General features: G+C 44.4%; 2 protein-coding genes and 1 long non-coding RNA gene across 5 annotated transcripts; 1 reads left to right on the top strand and 2 right to left on the bottom strand.

The window, feature by feature from the left end:
* The first annotated feature begins 485 nt into the window (after positions 1 to 485).
* Positions 486 to 1,995, top strand: LOC114821828 (profilin-3-like). 2 transcript variants are annotated; one of them, XM_070813626.1, is made up of 4 exons: positions 558 to 837; positions 1,211 to 1,348; positions 1,585 to 1,727; positions 1,841 to 1,995. In XM_070813626.1, the coding sequence occupies exons 1-3, from the start codon at positions 715 to 717 to the stop codon at positions 1,717 to 1,719; spliced, it is 396 nt and encodes a 131-aa protein (XP_070669727.1). In that variant the 5' UTR covers positions 558 to 714; the 3' UTR covers positions 1,720 to 1,727; positions 1,841 to 1,995. The 2 variants fall into 2 exon arrangements, with proteins under 2 accessions (XP_028951117.1, XP_070669727.1); XM_029095284.2 differs by having other exon boundaries at positions 486 to 837; positions 1,585 to 1,995.
* A 59-nt stretch (positions 1,996 to 2,054) lies between these two features.
* Positions 2,055 to 4,295, bottom strand: LOC103424827 (pentatricopeptide repeat-containing protein At3g62890-like). Its single transcript, XM_008362921.3, has one exon. The coding sequence runs from the start codon at positions 4,112 to 4,114 to the stop codon at positions 2,234 to 2,236; it is 1,881 nt and encodes a 626-aa protein (XP_008361143.2). The 5' UTR covers positions 4,115 to 4,295; the 3' UTR covers positions 2,055 to 2,233.
* Positions 4,296 to 17,470: 13,175 nt separating this feature from the next.
* On the bottom strand, positions 17,471 to 18,343 carry LOC139192157 (uncharacterized). Of its 2 annotated transcripts, none has more exons than XR_011576069.1 (3): positions 18,162 to 18,343; positions 17,980 to 18,077; positions 17,471 to 17,804 (listed from the first exon to the last, which is right to left on the bottom strand). It is a non-coding gene; the product is annotated as an uncharacterized lncRNA (long non-coding RNA). The 2 variants fall into 2 exon arrangements; XR_011576070.1 differs by having other exon boundaries at positions 17,930 to 18,077.
* Between the last annotated feature and the right edge of the window lie 3,724 nt (positions 18,344 to 22,067).

Consider the following 22,067-nt stretch of genomic DNA (forward strand, 5'->3'; position numbering starts at 1 on the left):
TTGTCAAGAAAAAAAACCAAACAACTAAATTTCATAAAACTCAATTACAATATTATTTAATACAGAAATAAGATATTGTCTTTTCTTATTAGGTTAAATTTTTTTTTGTTCTGAGTTTTTTCAATTAATACGTTTTAAAAGGAGGAATTCAAACTCAAAATAATTAAAAAAAAGTTGATTTTCTTTTACCGCGGTCAAAGCAAGTTAACCATCTAATTTCTTATAGAAGAAAAGAAAAGAAAAAAGAATTACTAGTTTTTAACTTTTTACCCACAAAAATCTACATAGGAATTCCGATCTCAGCATCCTCATGTGGTACGGGACACTGTATTTTACATATATTAAAAAAAAAAAAGATATAAACAAAGAAGAAAAAAAGCAAACAACGTCGGTGGCCTTTATATACTCCAAAATTAATTAATTTGGCCCACCAACATCATTAGACCGACAAAAATAAGATGGACGTAAGCCCAAGAGAAAAGGCGTGGACCCGGTTCACACTGGATTCGGCAAGAAATCGATATAATACACTAACAGACAACTCACATCGCGCCACGTGTAACCTTTTTTGACATACCCGCTTCAGATAGTGAGGGAGGCAGCCAGCTATTTATCTTCCATTCCCGTTGGATTCCACAACCTTCCCTCCTTTCCACCGCAAAAGCATTCAACGCCAGAACACAGAAGAAGAAGATCAATCAGAAGCACGGAACGATGTCTTGGCAGCAGTACGTCGACGACCACTTGATGTGCGATATCGACGGCAACAGCCTCACCGCCGCCGCTATCCTCGGCCAAGACGGCAGCGTTTGGGCTCAGAGCGCTACTTTCCCCGCGGTTCGACCCTCTTTCTTTCCTTCGTGTTTATTTCGCTGTTTAAGTTCTAGATTTACTTCGTTCACTGGATCTGATCGATTTCGAAAGGTAGCTTGAGCACCGACTGGTTCGGTCAATCGGTGTCTGATCCGATCGACGACATGCGTATGATTTGTACTTGATAAAGAATTGATGAACTTAATTGAAGTGTTTATGTGGTTTTTGATGTGATTAATTTGGAGTAATCGGTCCTTAATTTGAATCAGTTCAGATGCTTGATCGATTTACTTTTACAGTATTACTGTTTGGATTAGAGTGTAATCGAAATGCTCAGAACAAATTGGTCGATTTTTTTTTGTTAGTTTTCTGAATTTATTATTGATTGTTGTTATAGTTTAAGCCTGAGGAGATTGCTGCAATTCTGAAAGATTTCGACCAACCCGGAACGCTTGCCCCAACCGGATTATTCCTTGGCGGGACGAAGTATATGGTGATCCAAGGTGAACCGGGCGCTGTCATTCGAGGAAAGAAGGTGAGGAGGTTTTAGAATCCTGCTCTTATGTGATGCCATAGATACTATTACGCAGAACTCCTTGGTCCCATGAATGTCGTTTTGATTGATTGCGGTTGAGTGTCGCTACTGACTATAAAATTTTGCGTCGAAGATGGGGATATGGAAACCACATAATGCCGCTTTATAGGTGCAGATGTTTGATTTGTTTTTCTCTGTGATATTTCTGTTGACGTGATGTGTCTAATATATGTCAGGGTTCGGGTGGAATTACCATTAAGAAGACCAGCCAGGCCCTGTTAATCGGTATATACGATGAGCCTTTGACTCCTGGGCAGTGCAACATAGTTGTGGAGAGGCTGGGCGATTACCTTATTGAGCAGGGTCTCTAATTGCTTCGGTGAGTTGATTCTCTCCCCAATCGTCTGCTCTTGCTGTTTTCATTTCTAGGTTTTTGGAGACGGGGCTTGCATCAACCGCGATTGGACATTGTTTTCATCTTTTGTTCGGCAGTAGCTAGTTTATTTGAAGTTATGGTGAACTTGGTTTGAAAACAAAGTTGTTGCTGCTTGGGATGTGATGGATTTTATGTATGAAAACCGTTTGTCTTTGCGTTCTGGGATCTCTGGATATGGATTGTCGTGAATGATAGCGTTTTAATTTTGCAATTATTATCCCATAAAGCTATTTTCTTCCTTTCACCGGAAACCATATGTAATTGGTGTCGTTATCAATGGAAAGCTATTTTCTGCCTGCCTTAAGGAAGCCGGCTACTCAAGCTGTTCCCGTATACATCAAGCTTTGGAAGCCGTTCAGATTCGAATCCAAAACCGATATTTCGAAATCTGAAAAAATTCCAAAATCTAGAGAACCTGGTACTGCTTAACAATCTCCGCTCAACACTTGCTACCAGTAGTCATTGCAAGAGCATTTCCCATCTTTGAAATGGTGGAACCGACTGCGATCGCGCACAACAATCTCTCGCTCAACAATTTTAGAGATTAGTTTCGTTGCATCGTGGCAGTCGTTACAAACTCGCAAATTCTTCACGATTCGAATTGTGGTTCCAGGACTGGTACTAATCAGCCCGAATGCAATTGCTAGCCTCTCGCTATGAACCAATAACGCATCCTCTTTCTCTTCTTCATCGATATTATGTAGGACTAAATCCGTCTTCGGTTTGTACCCAGCTAGCTTCATTTTCCTCCTTAGTTCTCTAATCATCGAATATATCTTGTCCATCTGAGGATGCGACAGGTCTCCCATGAAGAACTCATGAACTATGTTGTCCACCTCTATCCAGCTGCATCCAGGTGTTTTCGATACGCCTTTATCTCGCATTTGCAGCCTACAGCTTGCTGCATCGTCTAGCCTACCCATTGACGTATATACATTAGCAAGATAAACATAGCTTCCAGAATGATCGGAATCTAGTTCAAGAATACGCTGAACTACACGTTCCCCTCTCTCACTATCTTTATAAATCCGGCAACCACCTAGCAATGCTCCCCAGACTATAACATTAGGCCGCATCGGCATTGTGTTGATCATATCCTCTGCTTCAATAAGGCGGCCGGCACGACTGAGAAGATCAACCACACATCCATAATGCTCAACCTTGGGAATGATCCCGTATGCTTTGGCCATCAAATCAAAATACTCAAGCCCCTTATCGATCAAGCCAGCGTGTGTGCATGCTGTCAGTAATCCCATAAAAGTAATGTCATTCGGCTTCACCTCATACTCAATCATTTTGTCGAAACACCCGAAAGCTTCATCAGCATGGCCATTCATGGCCAATCCAGTGATGATAATGCTCCAAGATATCACATCTCTCTCATGCATCTTGTTAAAAACGCGTTTGGCCTCAATTATGCAGCCGCACTTCGCATACATATCCGCCAATGCATTCCCCAAAAACAGACCTAATTCCATCCCATTCCGTCTTATAAACCGATCAATCCACTTCCCCAAGTCAAGAGCACCAAGGTGAGCGCAAGCAGACAGCACACTGATCAGCGTAACATCATTTGGCGTCACCCCACATTGCTGCATTTGCCTAAACATCTCAATAGCCTCAGCATACTTCTCATTCTGTGCATACCCCGCAATCATTGCATTCCAAGAAACCACATTCCTCTCCGGCATCTCATCAAAAAGCCTCCGAGCCACCTCCAACTCACCTGCCTTCGCATACGCACTGATCATAGTCGACCAAGAGAACAAAGTCTTCTCTTCCATCCCATCAAACACCCACCTAGCCTTCTCAACCTGCCCACTCGAACAATACCCAGAAACCAAAGTGTTCCAAGAAACAACATCTCTCACAGACATTTCATCAAATAGCTTCTGGGCAATCCCAAAATTACCCACCTTGAAATACATATCAGTAAGCGAATTTCTAACAAACAGATTGGATTCACACCCGTATTTCGAAACAAAGCAGTGAACTTTCTCGCCCTCCGCCACTCGTGCAATCCCGGCGCAGGCTTTGAGCACCGAAGTGAAGGTGTACTCGTCCGGATCCGGAGCATCCGGCGAACCCAATTGCCGATTGAAAAAATATATCGTGTTTTGCCAGTCATTGTTTTGGGCGAATGCTTTGAGGAGGGCATTGTAGGAGAAGATGTTCGGGGTTTTGAGGTGATGGTTGAATAAGAGCGCCGCGTGGCGGGGGTTGGCGTGGGCGGCGGAGACGGCGATGAGCTTGACGGCGATGATGTTTGGGTCGATGGAGGGTATTGGGTTGGTGAGGAGTTGGGCTTGGATTTGGTAGAGGTGGCGCATTGTAAGCTGGGCGGCGCATCTTAGCAGGAGGTTGGTGAGCTTGGGGTGGTTGTGCGGGTAGAGAATAGCCAGCGTGAGTTCGGACTGACTTGCTAACTTTCGGAGAAGACGACCGTTATGTTTTTGGAACCGAAAAAGATGGTGAAACCAATCTAACCTGCCTGCGAACCTAGGGCCTAAAGCCTGTATTCTATCAAAATTTCATCCTAGGCCTATATTCAAAGCCTAATGGATTGTCGTTTATAAGATTTGAACTCAGAATCTTTTATAACATTACGAAAACTAAATATTCGTACATGGATGCTACAATTCTATTTCATGAAATTAAAACAAAGTAAAGACTTTACCTTTTTCGAACTCGACTCAACTCGACTCATTTTGTATCTATAAGAGCAACTCTACCCTTGGAGCTATCCCCCTGACAATCCACTATTGAATCTACCCTATTGAACAGTAATTGCCTTTAATTAATAGTAACTACCATTAATGAACAGTAATTACCTTTTGCATCTCCATCCTTGGAGCCCTCCCCCTGGCAATAGGTAATAAAATAGTAGTTTTTTTTGTTTGTTTAAATAATATAAAATAAAAAAAAACAGGGAAATGGGACTGTAGGTCCTCAGGCTGACACAAAAAACAATAAAAAAATACCTTAGCCCTCGGGCTGCAGGCCTGTCAACTATCCACCCCCCTTGTGCTCGGGCCCCCACTCTCACTCGGGCCCTCCATGACTGGAGAAGAATCAACAGGCCCTCGGGCCCCTTCCTGCAGCCCGTCCCCCGTCCAAAAACGAAGGCTGGAGTTGCTCTAATGTGTTCATGTTGCCCGATTTGTACCTATAATCGTAAGGTTCCTTGGGCAAAGTATAACCTCAACTACACTGCTTTAGCGCTCATCATCTGTGCTAGTATGACCTATATATTTATTTTCTTGCATGCCTTGTACATAGATTCTAACTTTAATTGTAAGGGCCACGGAATGTTTGACATTTTAATTTATTTGATGAACAGAAATAAATTCGGCATACTTCATTAGAGCAGGTCCACCCCTAAAAAATGAGTTGGTCCAAAGTCTATTTAATTCACCTAAACGAATAGTGATTGACTTGATTGAACATTAATTGGCTAAGTACATCTCCATCCCTAAAAAATGAGCTTGTTCAAAAATGTTGAAATCCAATATCTCAAAAGTGGACACATGGCCAATGGTGAGATTCTAACTTTTTCTTTTTTAAGTTTGGAACGCACGCCCATGTAGTCGTGCGCTAGCCGCAATAAAAGAATCAGCCGTGGCTGACGACTGATAGACAACACAAAAGAACACGGAGTCACGCTGCCAAAGTTCACTCTTGAACCGGCCTGCGCGCGCGCGCGCACACACAAACACATAATCGTAAGTATTGCCCCTCTCCTTGATGCAGTTAATTGCACTCGTGGTCAACAGTATCACAGAATTCCTCCATATCTAAACATATGTATAACTCCATATGTTTCGACCAGAAAAATTTCCACATGAAATATCCCTTTAGAAAACCGATTTTCAAGAAATGTTTCAGCACAGCGTTTACCCGGATCGGTCCAGCTAGCTTTGTATGGATATGAATACGAGTTCTTTTGATGGGCAAGGTCCCCATTGAACATGATTTCTCTATGACTATGAGTTATTTTCAAGAAATGAATACCGAACGACGAATAGAGTTAGGATACAAGGAAGCTCCCGCCTTAGCGTCTTCCGAAAGCAAGAGCAGCTAGGCTGTTACCCACCCGCTGAGTCCCCATTACTGCATAGCCATCCTTCGTCTTCCTTCCCAGAGTCCATCGCCACATTTCGGAAAGGAAGCAGTCATTTACATCCAAAATATTACCGATTCCCCTGACAGCCTATCACGGCATTCTCTGCCATAACTTCAAACACAACATATAATCCATTAAAAACCAAACAGGCATGAGTCGGACAAAAGACTGTGATAGAAATGTCGCGAGTAGTAAAATTACTCTTAAAGTAGGATGAATGTGCAACAAAAGAGATCCTACAACAACGAAATAGAAAGCCTAAACTATAACATAAGGTTAAAAGCAGGGACTCGATTACTCATACCGTTGTTCTTCCATATAATGTGACTTCTCGAATCAATGATAAAACCATAAGACATATCGATAAACTTGAAGGGATACTGCACGCAAGCAGAAGAAATAAGTACAAGTGTGCAACTAAAATTCATAGATTATATCCCTGTTGTTCTTTCTTGCTTGCTGCTGCTACTTAGAAAGAATGAGCATTGGATTGGCCAAGTAAGACTAGGCTCTCCACAAAAGGATCCATGGAATTGTATTTCCATCCCTCTTCAACTCCAGAATAACTAACTCGTTTGGTCTTGAAGTCCACCGTTAACAGAGCACAACCACTCTTGGTCGTCATGCTGAACACTTGTTCGCCATTGCTTTTAGAACCAATGGGGATGGGACAAGAGTCTGGCTCGTGCAGGGTTACGGTTAAATTAGTCCACGAGTCCACCATACCATACCGTTGCATGACCCATAACGTGAGATGGCAAACTTCTACTCCCGATCTTGTGAGATCCCAGTCGGCCTCAAGCAAGGCAAGGGAATCCTCCTCATGCACTGAAATAATGGGACTGGGTGGGGGGCCTGGTGGATTTCTCAGAGGTTCGGGCATCTCTACCTCGCCGAATGATTCCGTGAGCATATCAAACGACACAATGACAAATTGGTCAGAGTGTCGGCCGCGGGGTAGAAGCCAATGCACAGCACCGTTGACGAAAACATGTCTAGGACGGGGGTTCCTGCGACACAGAGCAAAGCAGCCAGGAATAGAAACACAAGGACTAAGAGTCTTCCAGGAGCCCCTTGCCAAGGAGAAAACCTCAACCCCAAATGGGGTGTCCCCGGCAGCACCGCCACAGTAAAAATTACTGAAAATTCTCAAGACCTTATAGTCACCGGTGCGGGAATCGTAGCCAAACGCCGAAGTGGGTATAACCCAATGATCACTGTCTGTGTCATAAACAGTATCGGGGATGGCAATGCTTGGAAGGGGTAAAGTCACAAACTTTCTAACCGAAGGGTTCCAAATTAATGTGGGGACTTCGGGGGAGAAGTGGGCGTCATTAGCAAGGCATATGAGGCCGTTGCAAGTCCCCACCAGATCGTAACATGGTTGTGAACAAGTAATTTCTTCGATTCCGCGACCGCGAGTAGTCGATTTGTAAGTCAAAGGAGTTATAATCTTGGTATTGCTACTGTTAATGCTAAAGGAACCGGAAGACTCACCACCAACAAATCCGGAAGAATCACCAGAAGCAGAAGCAGCGGGCTTATCCCAATACAACAAGTAACCACCAATGTGGGAGCGGTTTCTTACTAGATGGAGACTACAGTCACCGTTGAGGCTGAGCCGGCAGCGGAGATGGGCGGCGATGAAGGACGGGGTTTGGATCAAATATCTCCATGACCTGCACACGGCGCTGCACTTGATTATAGATTTGACTGACGGCAACCTCAACAGGATTTCCCGTAGGATTTCTTCGGGGAATAAGTCGCAGCAGTATTGAAACTCCCCTCCGAATTTGAAGCAGGTGGTTTTTGCTTCAGGTAGATACTGAAACACGGTGGTGGCCAGGTCGCTCTTCCGAGTTCTGTAGGACTGATGGAGACGATGACCACTTGTATCATCCGCCGACGACTTATTCTTCTTCGTGGTCTTCGAGTTCTTGAATGGAGACCTGGACAACCATCTGAAGAAAATAAAACTTCTGAAGGATCCCACAATTGGCCGTGAGTTGTTGGCGGCGGTGGCGCTTCGACGACGAGACATGGGAGGCGCCATTTCTGCGACTGCTTGTTTCGTGGAATTATGGACTGCGAAGGAAAGGTTGGAGGCGTCAGACTGGGGAGGGGAGAAATTCAGAGCGTTGGAAAGGGATCGGCGGAATGAGAAGGGGAGGTTGGATGCTGCTCTTCATGGAGAACGTTAAAGAAACGGTAGGGGATTTTGGAAAAGAAACGTTGCACTGTGTTTGGACGATGAAATAAATAAAAATCAGAATTTGTAAATTGATATGCACAAATTTCTTTATTTGGATTCATAAATATAGGAATTTAGAATTTTCGCTTGAAAAAAAAACTTGAATTTGGGATTTCTAATTCTTAAGTTTAAATTTCATGTAAATATGTGTCATTTCCCAATTTATATAATTGAAAGCTTAAAAATAACAAATTTCATAATCAATTACATTGTTCTTTAGGTTAACCAAACAAGAAAGTTCACAATTTCTAAAAAATAAAATCTCGTTAATTCAATTTCCTTCATTTAAAAATTCTTTAGTAATCTTAAATTTCTTCATCCAAACATATTGTTAGGGTTTGGGAATGAGTAGAACTTGTGAGTGAGCAACAATCTAATGGAGACACCACGAATTCGAACTTATATCCTCTTTTGTCATATTTTTTTAGGGTAAATTACACTTTACCATATCAGGTTTAAGGTCTATTACAACATCATATAACATTTTCAAAACATTTCACTTTCATACCTCAAGTACTATTTTATTTCATTATAATACATCCGTTACATTTTCCATTCATTGTTCCGTTAAAAGCTGACGTGGCTGCCACATTTGTGCCACGTGGTAAAAAAATAATTAATTAAAGAAAAGTAAAAACAAAAAAAAACACCTTAAAATCCATCTTCCCGACCCACTTCTCCTCCCCACCCTTCTCTCTCCTACTCCTCCCTCTTCAGCTCCCCGCCACACCCATCGCCTCCTCCTTTCCCTCCCACTCCACCAAACCCACTCTTCAATTCCCCTTCAACCCCCAAACCCTTACCCTCACCCACCGTACCACCCACATTTGCCCCCTCACTGCCGTTGAAGCCCCAGAAAAGATCGAGAAGCTTGACACCGACATCTCCAGCCTCATCCTCGAGGAAGCCTGCATCCTCGTCGACTACCTCCAAGACAAGCTCGGCGTCTCCGCCGCTGCCCTTGCTTCAACCGTCGCCGTGACCATTGCGCCAGAAGCGGGCGAGGCCCTGCCATCGTGGAAGAGAAGACGGAGTTCGATGTGAATGAGAAGGTGAAGAGATGGAGGATGGGGTAATTGACTAGGAGTTGTTTGGCATTGGGTCCAAATATTTTAAGTTTTAATCTTCTGCAAAAAATTGAATTTTTTGAATTTTTGTTCTTGGGTTCGGATTCTGGAAAATTAGGGTTGGAATCCATTGAATTTTTTGAGTTATTTACTATTTGGTTGCCGAGAAAACGAGGAAAAATTGATGGGAAAGCTGGGTAATCTAGGTGGGGTAGGGGGTTGCAGGGGAGATGGGGGTGCGCTGGGGTGAGGTGGGGTAGGGGGTTGCGGGGGAGATGGGGGTGCGCTGGGGTGGGGTGAGGGCGTTGCGGGGGAGATGGGGGTGCGCTGGGGTGGGGTGGGGGCGTTACGGGGGAGGCGGGATTAGGGGCTTTGGGTTACGGGGAAGGGGAAGGGATTAGTTGGGGGAGGTGAAGCGAGTGAAGGAGATGGGTTGGGGGGGGATTGCGGGGAAGGGAAAGGGATGAGTTTCTGGGATTTTTTTTTAAATTTTTTTTTACTTTTCTTTAATTAAGTATTTTTAAATGCATAAAAAATTATTGTTTTGCCAGGTAGCACAAATGTGGCAGCAACGTCAGCTTTTAATGGAACAATTAATAGAAAATGTAACGGATATATTATATTGAAATAAAATAGTACTTGAGGTATGAAAGTGAAATGTTTTGAAGATATTGTATGAGGTTATAATAGACTTTGTTTGTACCATACTTGACCAATCCCGAAACTACCGAGCACCGGCCAACGTTATACTGTCAAGGACCCAGAAGAGTTCCCCTCCGACCAGGAGGCCAATCACTACTCGACACGTGTCAAGATTAGAAGCCAATCAGAGCGCAGCACGTGTCGACATCAAGAACCAATCATAACATGACACATGTCAATGTGACAAAGCTACAAGTTTTTCTATAAATAGGGGTCATTCCCCCACAATATGGCCTAATGCCATTTGTGTTAAATCATTCACAAGAACTCACTAAATTGAGAGCTTGATCCTTTTTACTTGTGTAAGCCCTTCACTACTAATAAGAACTCCTCTACTCCGTGGACGTAGCCAATCTGGGTGAACCACGTACATCCTGTGTTTGCTTCTCTGTCTCTATTCATTTACGTACTTATCCTCACTAGTGACCGAAGCAACCAAGCGAAGGTCACAAAACCTGACACTTTCTGTTGTACCAAAGTCTTCGCTGATTTTGTGCATCAACATTTGGCGCCGTCTGTGGGAAACGACACTTATTCCTACTCTCTTCAGCTGTGTCAAGCTGGTTTCTATCATTCGTACACTTTCTTTTGACCAGGCATCCCTCTCCAACATGGGAAGCGAAGGAAGCCACATCACACAGAATGACACCCCCCTTGCACATAGTGCGAAACAACGAAAGAAGGAAGGAAAACGAGTTCTTCTTCAAGCTAAAGTCGATGAGTTGGAAGCTCAGAACAACAAGATAGCAATGAGGAATGAGGTCCTCCAGGAGCAATATGAGAAGCTCTTCGAGACACTCCACGAAGCTAGGCAAGCTCAGACACGCGAGCTTGTTGCCCCCGTGGAAGTCAACCATCAACTGGGTGCCCTCCAACATGGAGGGTCACATGCATTCGACATAGATATCCCTGATAGGGAACAGATTACCCCTCGACTTGATAATCAACATGAGGCTTCTCTTAACCCAGTTGCTTCGACCCGAACCATGAGAAGTGGAGGGAGACACCTCTTTGCTGAAGGGGCAGAAGGATCGAAAGCCGTCTTTCGCGATTGTCGGGATTTCCTGAAGCAACGTCGAGAGAATTCCATCCATATAAGCTCAAAGATTAATGACCCAAGGATTTCTGAGAGACTCGGTCCCCTGCCACGGCCCAAGTCGGCCACCAATTTGGGGAAGGGGCAACAAGTCCTAGAGAGACATGAGGGTACAGGGGACTCAGAGGTGTTCCGACAGACATACCCTGGAAGCCAGTACAGCGAGTCCAGGGAAAAATCACATGCCCTTGATCAAACCTTCCTAATTCCAAGAGGAGATGGAGATTTACGAAAGAAAGCTCCAGTGACACATAACTCCGCTCAGGACCCCCTTGTCCTACAACTTCTTGAGGAAGTAAACAAGTTGAAGGCTGAACGTCAGGCTGAAATACCTGACTAGAACCAACCCAGGCCTGGCCCTCTTACAAGGAGGATCCTCAACACCCCCCTTCAAGCAAAGACAAAGCAAAAGCTTGGCTTGCAACTTTATACTGGAAAAGAGGACCCGATTGAGCACCTTAACCTCTTTGAGTCCACCATGGCATACCGGATGCACACCGACGAAGAGCGATGTCTTCTCTTCCCCTCCACCCTCTCTGGTGGAGCTCTAAATTGGTATTGTCGTCTTACACCTGAGACGGTAGACTCATTTGAGGAATTGAGGAAACTATTTGTTTCCCAACACATTTTCCAAACCGATCGCTTGCACTCTGCAGATGACTTGTACACTATCCGCCAGAAGCCAGACGAGTCATTACGTATGTATGCTGGCCGCTTCAGCCATGAATACTCCCGGTGTGCCGAGGCAGACGACAAGACTGCCCTCAAAGCCTTCACGGCAGGCCTACGTGATTGTTTCTTTAAATACATGATCAATGCCAATACTTGGAAGACTTACTTTGAGGTGATGGCGCAGGCTTATAACCATGCCTCCGCCGAGGCAAAGACATATCAGGAGAAACCCCCTACAACTATCCTTTATCAACAAGTGGGAGGTGGAAGCCAGACTCACCTAAATGAGAAGACCTCGACTTTCCAAACAGCAGTGGCACCTCCCCATGCCTTGCATAATGCTTCGCCGAATCAACAGACATATCAATTTCAAGGCAAGAGGAAGGATTTCCATCCTCACCACTCTCCTTTCAGTAAAAAGAGTAAGGGACACTATCCCGATAACCAAGGGCATCGCCACAATAACGCTCGCCCCCAGGCAGTCAATGCAGTGGGTCAAACCCGCGTCAAGATACCCCCTACCCCAAGGTATGAGACATACACGCCCTTGAATGCCACATGCGCGGCCATTTACCCCAGCATAGCTCACCTGATACCAAAGCTAAAGCCGAGGCACCCAGATTACACGCCCCCGAATAACGCGGGCATGTTTTGTTGCTACCATGAGCATAACGGCCATAATAGCGAGAAATGTATCATCCTCCGTGATCGTATTGAAGCTTTGGCACGAGAAGGAAAAATTGATCAATTCCTTCTTCACCCTCAAAGGGATAACCGTAACCAGCGCCAGGTGAATGTCATATATTCCATAAGCGGCGGCACACCCATATCTGAATCTTCCAATAGGGCCATGAAAAACAGTGAACGAATTCTGAGGCCTGGTCACCAAGTGTTTCACGTGGAAGACATCAGGGGAGGGAAGTATCAAAAGCCTAACTGGGATCCGATATGTTTCTACCCTGAGGAAGAAAGAGGCATCATCTACCCTCATAACGACCCATTGATCGTGGAGGCTCACATAGCCAACTTTGATGTTCGACGAATCCTCGTAGACACAGGGGCTTCGGTCAATATCATGTTTGCCGAAGCTTTCAGGGCACTCAGTGTAGATGAACACTTGCTCGATCGCTCGATTTCTCCTCTGATAAGCTTCTCCGGTGATATCGTGCAACCCTTAGGGAGCATACATTTACCCTTTACTATTGGTACAGGCCCTTACACGGCTACCATTACCACTAACTTCCTAGTGGTCAACTGCCCGACGGCATACAATGTCATCTTTGGGCGCACATGCATCAATGATCTCAAGGCCATGGTATCCACACATATGTTGTTGATGAAGTTTCCAACCCCTTTCGGCAATGGGTACATCAGGGGAGATCAACTTAGTGCTCGATCATGTTACAACACTTCAGTCAAACAACAACACCTGCCTGTCCCCAATGAGACTCTCTTTATACATAACCAAGTCGTAAAGACCAGTCCAGATGAATCCAACTCGGGTCTTAAGGATGGCAACAGTCAACCCGACGACCCTCGAGATGACTCATTCACCCAGCAAGCACAACCCGCTGAAGAGTTAGAGAAGATCTCTATCTCCAAAGACCATCCAGACCGCATGGTGAATATTGGCACCACATTGTCACCACCCCTTCGGTTAGCATTGATATCTTTTTTGAAAGAGAACACTGAAGTCTTCGCCTGGTCATACGAGGACATGCCAGGCATCTCTCCCGATGTCATCTGTCATCGTTTGAGTATTGACCCCAAGATCAAGCCGGTGAGACAGAAGCGAAGATCTTATGACGCTGAACGATACGAGGCAATGAAAGCAGAAGTTGAAAAACTCAAAGGCATAGGCTTTGTCCGCGAAGTCAATTACCCGACATGGGTAGCAAATGTGGTCCTTGTTAGGAAAAATCCGACCAAAGAAAGTCTTTTGCTTCAAAGGGTCTTGTGGAGGATGTGTGTTGACTACACCGACCTAAACAAAGGGTGTCCGAAAGATAGTTTCCCTCTTCCTCTTATTGACAGGCTTATAGACTCTACGGCAGGGTGTGAGCTCTTGAGCTTTATGGACGCTTATTCAGGATACAACCAAATCCTCATGAACCCCTCAGACCAAGAACACACGGCCTTCACTACTGACAGGGGACTATATTGCTATAAAGTCATGCCTTTCGGCCTAAAGAATGCAGGAGCAACTTATCAGAGACTGGTCAATTCAATGTTCGCCGAACAAATTGGGAGGAACATGGAAGTTTACGTTGATGATATGCTAGTCAAAAGCAAACATGCTGACCAACACATCACCAACCTATTTGAAACTTTCACCATTCTAAAGAGGTATCGAATGAGGTTGAACCCCAACAAATGTGCCTTCGGCGTGGGCTCTGGCAAATTCTTAGGCTTCATGATTAGCCAACGAGGCATTGAAGCTAACCCTGAAAAGATCAAAGCAATCCTCGACATGAAAGAGCCAATAACTTCAAAAGACATCCAAAGCCTTACTGGCAAGGTGGCAGCCTTAACCAGATTCATCTCTAAGGCCACAGACAGATGTGCTCCTTTCTTCAAAGCACTCAAGGGAAATAAGAAGTACATTACATGGACGGAGGAATGTGCCAAGGCATTCAGGAACCTCAAAGAGTACATGAGTAAAGCCCCTCTGCTCTCCAAACCAGAAGTTGGTGACACTCTCATCATCTATCTATCGGTTTCGGCTTCAGCAGTCAGTTCTGTTCTTATTCGAATGGACAGTGGTGTCGAACGGCCCGTCTACTACGCTAGCAAGGCCCTACAAGATGCGGAGACACGATACTCCAACATTGAGAAATTAGCTCTAGCATTGGTCATGTCTGCTCGAAAACTCCGCCCTTACTTCCAAGCGCACTCCATCATCGTGCTTACCAATTATCCTCTTCGACAGATACTCCAAAGTCCTGACACTTCAGGGCGAATGATCAAATGGGCAATAGCGTTGGGTGAGTTTGACATCTCCTACCAACCAAAGCCAGCTGAGAAGGGCCAAGCAGTGGCAGACTTCATTGCCGACTTCACATATCCGGTTGACATTGCTTCTACACCTGAAGCAGTGGCTTCATTACCCCCGGAAGCTCAGAAGATAGAACCAACAACCCCAGCATGGAGTCTGTATGTTGATGGCTCATCCAACCAACAGGGCTGTGGAGCGGGACTAGTCTTGACTACGCCCGACAAAGTAGCAATGGAGTATGCTCTTCGTTTCAAATTCAAGGCATCAAACAATGAGGCCGAGTATGAAACCCTTCTAGCAGGATTACGTTTGGCCAAACACCTCGGGGTTAAACAAATTGATATTTTCAGTGACTCCCAATTAGTGGTCAACCAGGTTACCAACAACTTTGATGCTAAGGACAGCTCCATGGCAGCATATCTTGCGCAAACACAACTTTTGCTCAAGCACTTCCACTACCAGATCACCCAAGTTCCTCGAGCGGTAAACAGTCATGCAGACGCCCTGGCTCGCCTCGCCTCAGCTGTGGAAGACAAGATTGGAAGAAAAATTCATGTCGAACTGTTGGCAACACCAAGCACCATGGCCGCAGAAGTATGCAACTTACAACAGGGGGATAGTTGGATCACCCCGATCTATAATTTCCTTGCTCATGGCACCCTCTCAAATGATAAAGTCCAGGCTAAGCAAATTCGATACAAGTCTACCCGCTACCTGATCATCAATGATCAACTCTATAAGCGAGGTTTTAGCCTGCCATACTTAAGGTGTCTTACGCCTGCCGAGGCGGAAATCGTCATTCGGGAAATACATGAGGGAGTCTGTGGAGATCATGCTGGATCTCGGTCCCTAGCACACAAGACTTTTCGCCAAGGATATTACTGGCCAACACTCCACCAGGATGTCATCAAAGTATCCCGCTCATGTGACAAATGTCAACGATATGCGACTATTCCTCATTCCCCTCCAGAGCCTCTTACTCCTATGATCAGCCCTTGGCCCTTCGCCCAGTGGGGACTTGATTTGATCGGCCCAATGCCGGCAGGGAAGGGCAAAGTCTGTTACGCAGTCGTTGCAGTGGACTACTTCACAAAGTGGGCCGAAGTAGAACCCTTGGCAACCATTACTGAGGCAAAGATAGAAGACTTCGTGTGGAAGAACATCCTTTGTAGATTCGGCATTCCCAATGCGATAGTCACTGACAATGGGCGACAGTTTGACAACAAGAAGTTCAGGTTGTTCTGCTATAAGTTCAACATCAACTTATGCTTTGCCTCTCCAGCTCATCCCCAGTCTAATGGACAAGTTGAGGCCATCAACAAAATAATCAAGCGCACTTTGAAAACCAGCTTGGACAAAGCTAAAGGCTGTTGGCCAGAATTTGTACCCCAAGTTCTTTGGTCATATCGCACTTCATATCGGACTTCAACAGGAGAAACTCCATTCTCACTTGCCTTTGGCACAGAGGCGGTTGTCCCTGTTGAGCTCGAGCAAGCAACATTCCGAGTCCAAAACTACATTCAAAGTGAAAATGACAAACAACTCACCCTCAACTTGGATTTAGTCGAGGAACACAGAAACCAAGCTCACTTGAGGAATGTTGCCTACAAGCAGCGCATCTCCAACTATTATGACTCTAGGGTCAAGCCTCGTTCTTTCAAAATAGGAGACTGGGTCTTAAAGAAAAGATTACTCTGCGACAGAGTCCCGAGTGAAGGCACACTTAGTCCAAACTGGGATGGACCGTATGAAGTCATTGGCATCAGTCGCCCTGGCTCTTACACACTTAGAAGCTCCGATGGCAAGACCCTTGGCCATCCATGGAACGCTGATCACTTGAAGTACTACTACAAATAGACTCACGATGTACAAGTGTTGAGCTATAGCCGTTCGGCATCCTATGTAATGAAGGCCATTTGGCAATGAATTCACTAAAGAGGCAATTTAGCCAACTTGGCCCTCACTCTTTTACATTCCTAGCAATGGAACACTCAAGTGTTGAAACCTCAAAGCAGATATATCCAACACGAAACAAAATCTAAGTATGTGTCGACAAGACTATACAAAGAAAGGAACAACCAAACAATGGCTTATATCCAAACAATAGATCTATTCATACACATCCAAAAAACTTCACTTAAAACAGCTTCACCCAAAAAAAAAAAAAAAAGCTTCATCCAAAAAGTTTCACCCAGAAAGTTTCATCTACAAAGCTTCACCTACGTAGCTTCACCCAGAAAGCTTCACCATCAAAGCTTCACCTAGAAAGCTTCATCTACAAAGCTTCACCCAGAAAGCTTCATCTACAAAGCTTCATCATCAAAGCTTCATCTACAAAGCTTCACCATCAAAGCTTCACCCAGAAAGCTTCACCATCAAAGCTTCACCTCGAAAGCTTCATCTACAAAGCTTCATCTACAAAGCTTCACCATCAAAGCTTCACCTAGAAAGCTTCATCTACAAAGCTTCATCTACAAAGCTTCACCATCAAAGCTTCACCTAGAAAGCTTCACCATCAAAGCTTCACCTACAAAGCTTCAACACCAAAGCTTCACCTACAAAGCTTCAACACCAAAGCTTCACCTACAAAACTTCAACACAAAACCTTGCTCCAAATAAACAAATTTTGTTCACAAAACCCAAGATGCCCTTGAACTTGTACAAAAACACTTGGGTAAACATAAACATTTTTTGTTTTACACCCACAAGGGCCCAAAATTTTCCTTCTTATTTATTCACTTATATATGTTCCCAAACATATTATAATAGATCCAACAACAAGCCAAAGTCCCAAGTTTCATAATGGACAAAAGTACAAGCAATTCATCAATAATGAAGGTGCTACAAAAATTGGAATCTGCCCCAAAATAGAAATCCAACCCAAGAGACTTTTTCTCTCTCTCCCTCTTCCGCCTCCTTTCATCTATCAAATTTCTGCAACCTCTGCTCTTCTCCAATGGAGCTGAATTTTGGACACCCTATAGTTCTTGAGCATATGAACAACTTTCAAGAAGGAACCATTTCTGTTTGAGCGACGGAAATTAAAGTGTTGAAGCTCCAAACATGACAGTCGGATTCTTGCAGATTTCGAAGCTGCTGTGATGTTTCGAAGATCTGGAAGTATTTAACCATTAGTTCATTCTGAATTTTTGATATGTTATGAAAGAGACGATGAGGAACAACTTCAATGAAGAAAGCATGCTGATCTGAACAATAGAAAATGGAGTTTCGAAGCTCACAACAAATCTGACGGGTTGACAGAAAAATAATAACCAGTCACTCATCATACTTGGATTTCTGGAGTTATACTGCTCCGAGGGACCTCAAATTTGGATATGTTGTAGTTCACAAGTTAAGGAACAACTTCGATGAAGAAAGTATGTTGATCTGAGCAAGAGAAAATGGAGTTTTTGAAGCTCACAACAAGTCTGACGCGTTGATATACAAATGACGAACAATCACTCATCATACCTGAATTTCTGGAGTTGTACTGCTCCGATGGATCTCCAATTCGGATATGTTGTAGTTCACGAGCTAAGGAACAACTTTCATGAAGATGGTTTTGCGATCTGAGCCACAGAAAATGGTGTTATATTGAAGAAAAGCTAAAGGAAGACTAAAGGAAAGCAAAAATGGTAAAGCAAAGCAAAAGAAAAGCTAAAGGAAGACAAAATCATGGCACATGATAATGAGTCATACCCTACCCCTCATTGGATTCGAATACACCCATCCTCCAAAATCATGACAAAGGCCACATTATAGATATCTGTACAAACATTACAAAAAAAAAAAAAAAAAAAAAAAAAAAAAAAAAAAAGGGCCTAGGCCTCCACTTCTTTGGGCCTAACACATCTTCATAACAAAAAACAGTATATGAAGAAAGAGCCCTGGGTTACCACTTCGAAAAGAAACAAGTGAAGTTTTCCTACTCATGACATTGACTACTAGCTAGACACCTCATTCGGCAACTCTCTTCGCCTGAAGACTTGGGGGACTCCCACCATATGCTACTGCACCTTGATACTCGGCAGTCTCACAACCACTCAGTGACTTGGATTTTTCAAGTCTCCAACCGAGAAGTTTTCCTCACTCGGGAAATTAAGGGAACACTACCTCAAACTACATGCTTCACTCACAAAGCTTCAACAATACAAGTTTCAACAAAAGCAAAAATTCAAAGAACTTTATGAAGAAGGCTTTGGTGTATTTAACACAATATGTTGAAATGAAGCAAAGCTTATTTATTAATATTTTCGATAAGCCACAAATATGTACATATACATGAGTCAAAATAAACAAACAAAAGGGAGCCTTCACAAAGGTTGCTTAGGGGAAGTCTCAGCAGTCGGTAGAGCCCCAGAAAGAGAAAGCACCGGAGGGTGGTTATCCGGAGCCTCAGTACTTGACAAAACCCCAGAAGGAGGAGGCATTAGAGGTTCATCATTTGAAGCTTCATTACCAGGTACAGCCCCAGAGGACGAAGGCAATAAATGCCTTTGGAACAAACCCACAAACCGCTGATGATCAAGTAAAACCTTACCATCAGATTCCTTCATCTGGTCAAGCTTCCTCTTCATGTTTGTAGCATAGTCATGGGCGAGCCGGTGCAACTGCTTATTCTCATGCTTGAGCCCTCTAATCTCCTGTTTGAGACTCATCACTTCAGCAGCCAATGATTCAACTTGGCGGGTTCTAGCAAATAGGCGTTGGGCCATATTAGACACAGAACCTGCACACTGAACACTAAGAGCCAGAGAGTCCTTAACAGCCAACTCATCAGACCGTTTGGAAAGTAGTCTGTTATCTTTGGGAGTGAGAAGGTTCCTGGCCACCACTGCAGCGGTCATATCATTCTTCATCACAGAATCCCCAACGGTAAGAGGACCAGTAGGGGATATGAAGGATGGGCGCCATATGTTGTCTGGAGAAGGCGTGGCTGTCTCTTCTCCAAGGTTCAAGTCAAAACGACGGTCGGAGGGTCCAGACATTTTCAAATGTGTTGAAGAGGGAAGAGGTCAGACAAATCAAGATCTTAGAAGTGCAAGAAATGAGCTTCTACTGGTAGAGATTCAAGTGTGCTGTGGAACTTAATGCCAGCCTCTATAAAAATCTGCACTCGACGGAGCTTCAGAAATCGAAGAGGCGTTTGCTTTCTCAAAAGCTGGGCTGCTCAGAGACCACGAGAGCCGATCTCAGAAATCGAAGAAACACCTGCTTTTTCAGCCTCGTCAGCACCTGTCACATGCACACTCAGCTTTGCGGAAATTACGGGCAATCTGTCGAAGATTTCTGGTGAAGTAGAAAGCACGTGAATCTTACTGTTCAATCACCGCTCTCCATATGCACCATCAACTCCTCGGGTACCACATATAACTTTGTCAAAGATCTCTGACAAAGTTTAGGCACGAGAATTTCGAAGTTCCAGCTACCCTACTATTACCCATAAGGGTAAAGGAACAGCACCACTGCTTGACAACTGGAAAGTCCCTATGTGTGTCGACCTCCGTGTTTTGCGGCAAGACAGGTTGGCAAGAACGTCCAACCTTTACTCACATTCGAGAAAAGACTCCCAACATAATTACTTTCTCAAAAACCGGAGTAGCACCGCTTTCCGAATCTCGAGAGTCAGATCCTCGACGGGATTGCTTGTTCGAAAACCGAAGAGGCACAACTCTCAGAACTTCGAGAGCCAGATTTCCTTAGATAAAGCTTGTCTGTAATCTTCACACGTAACATCAGCTTTCCAGATACCACATACCACTTTTTCAAAGTGCTCTGACAAAATTAAAACACGTGAAGCTGGCAGCTCCCACTACATTGCTGTGACCAAGAAGGGTAAAGGAATAGCATTACTACTTGTTATTGGGAAATCCCTATATACATTGACCTCCCTCCTCAACGGACAGGCAAACCTGCAAAAATGCTCAACCCTTTCTCGCATTCGAAAAGGCACCCTCAACATAACCTCTCGAAATACTCAGCTTTATTTCCCCCCGATAATACCTCAGCAAATAAGCCACACCAAGAACAAGAGTATCTCATATCATCAGGATCGAAAGCAAGAGTATCCCATATCATGCTTTCTCCCTGTCTTTGTCTTTGTCCTTGTCCACACCTGCAGGACAAGGAGAAAGAGAGCAGTCAGTCGGAACCTGAAATCAAACCTCCAATTTGGAACTGACTGCCTGGAGCCTTTGCCTGGTTGCTTACTTAGCATTGCTCTCGAGTACTCATCCTCAACTGCTGTCAAGGTCACGAATTCCACCGGCAAATACCTCATGACAGTTGATCAGATATTGGCTATTTACACTGAAGCTGCCAAGCGTGGATGAGTCACTATGAAGGAATGTTCTGAAGGACCATTTAAATGCAAAGGTTGCACACCACTTCTGCCATGCAAAAGATTGAAGCAGAAGGTTCAACGGTGAGCTGAAACAGATCACTACAGCACGACACCTTTCCATACCACATTCATTATTCCGTCAACAGCAAAAGTATCCCATATCATCAAGGTCCAACGTACTCTAGATTTGATGGACTTGTTTTGACCCTCAAATTTTTGAATCGGCCTTATACTCTGAAGGGCACCAGAAAACCCTCCAGCACAATTCAAGAATAAGCCTGTGGAAAGTTACTTCTTCAAAAGCAAAAGTATCTCATATCATCTCTTATCCATTTGCTTCTCCTTATCCTGGCAGTTGAATGAGAGACAAGGAGAAGGAGAACAATCAACCGGAAGCCGAAGTCAAACCTCTGATCCTGGGTTGCTTACTTGGAAGTTTGACTGCTTACCTTGTCTGTCACCTCTTTCGGCAGATCTCCTAGCTCGGCGACTTGGGGGACTCCTACTATAAGCTAAATACACCATTCCCGGATGGAGGAAAGGTACTTCCAGAGAAGGGCAGATGAAGATCAGACCACACTTCGGTACTTAGAAGTTTCGTGATTACTCAAGGGATTGGATCTTGCAAGTCCCCAACCGAGGAGTTTCCCTCACTCGGGAACTTAGGGGAGCACTGTTTGTACCATACTTGACCAATCCCGAAACTACCGAGCACCGGCCAACGCTATACTGTCAAGGACCCAGAAGAGTTCCCCTCCGACCAAGAGGCCAATCACTACTCGACACGTGTCAAGATTAGAAGCCAATCAGAGCGCAGCACGTGTCGACATCAAGAACCAATCATAACATGACACATGTCAATGTGACAAAGCTACAAGTTTTTCTATAAATAGGGGTCATTCCCCCACAATATGGCCTAATGCCATTTGTGTTAAATCATTCACAAGAACTCACTAAATTGAGAGCTTGATCCTTTTTACTTGTGTAAGCCCTTCACTACTAATAAGAACTCCTCTACTCCGTGGACGTAGCCA

The sequence above is a fragment of the Malus domestica genome, chromosome 15 (genome assembly GCF_042453785.1).
Source record: "Malus domestica chromosome 15, GDT2T_hap1".
In the NCBI taxonomy this organism is placed as follows: Eukaryota; Viridiplantae; Streptophyta; class Magnoliopsida; order Rosales; family Rosaceae; genus Malus; species Malus domestica.

Excerpts from the sequence above, each read along its gene's own strand:
- LOC114821828 (XM_029095284.2), top strand. The coding sequence starts at position 715 with ATGTCTTGGCAGCAGTACGTCGACGACCACTTGATGTGCGATATCGAC. Across the intron at positions 838-1,210 it reads AGAGCGCTACTTTCCCCGCG|TTTAAGCCTGAGGAGATTGC; the intron begins GTTCGACCCTCT and ends TTGTTGTTATAG. Across the intron at positions 1,349-1,584 it reads CTGTCATTCGAGGAAAGAAG|GGTTCGGGTGGAATTACCAT; the intron begins GTGAGGAGGTTT and ends AATATATGTCAG.
- LOC103424827 (XM_008362921.3), bottom strand. The coding sequence starts at position 4,114 with ATGCGCCACCTCTACCAAATCCAAGCCCAACTCCTCACCAACCCAATA.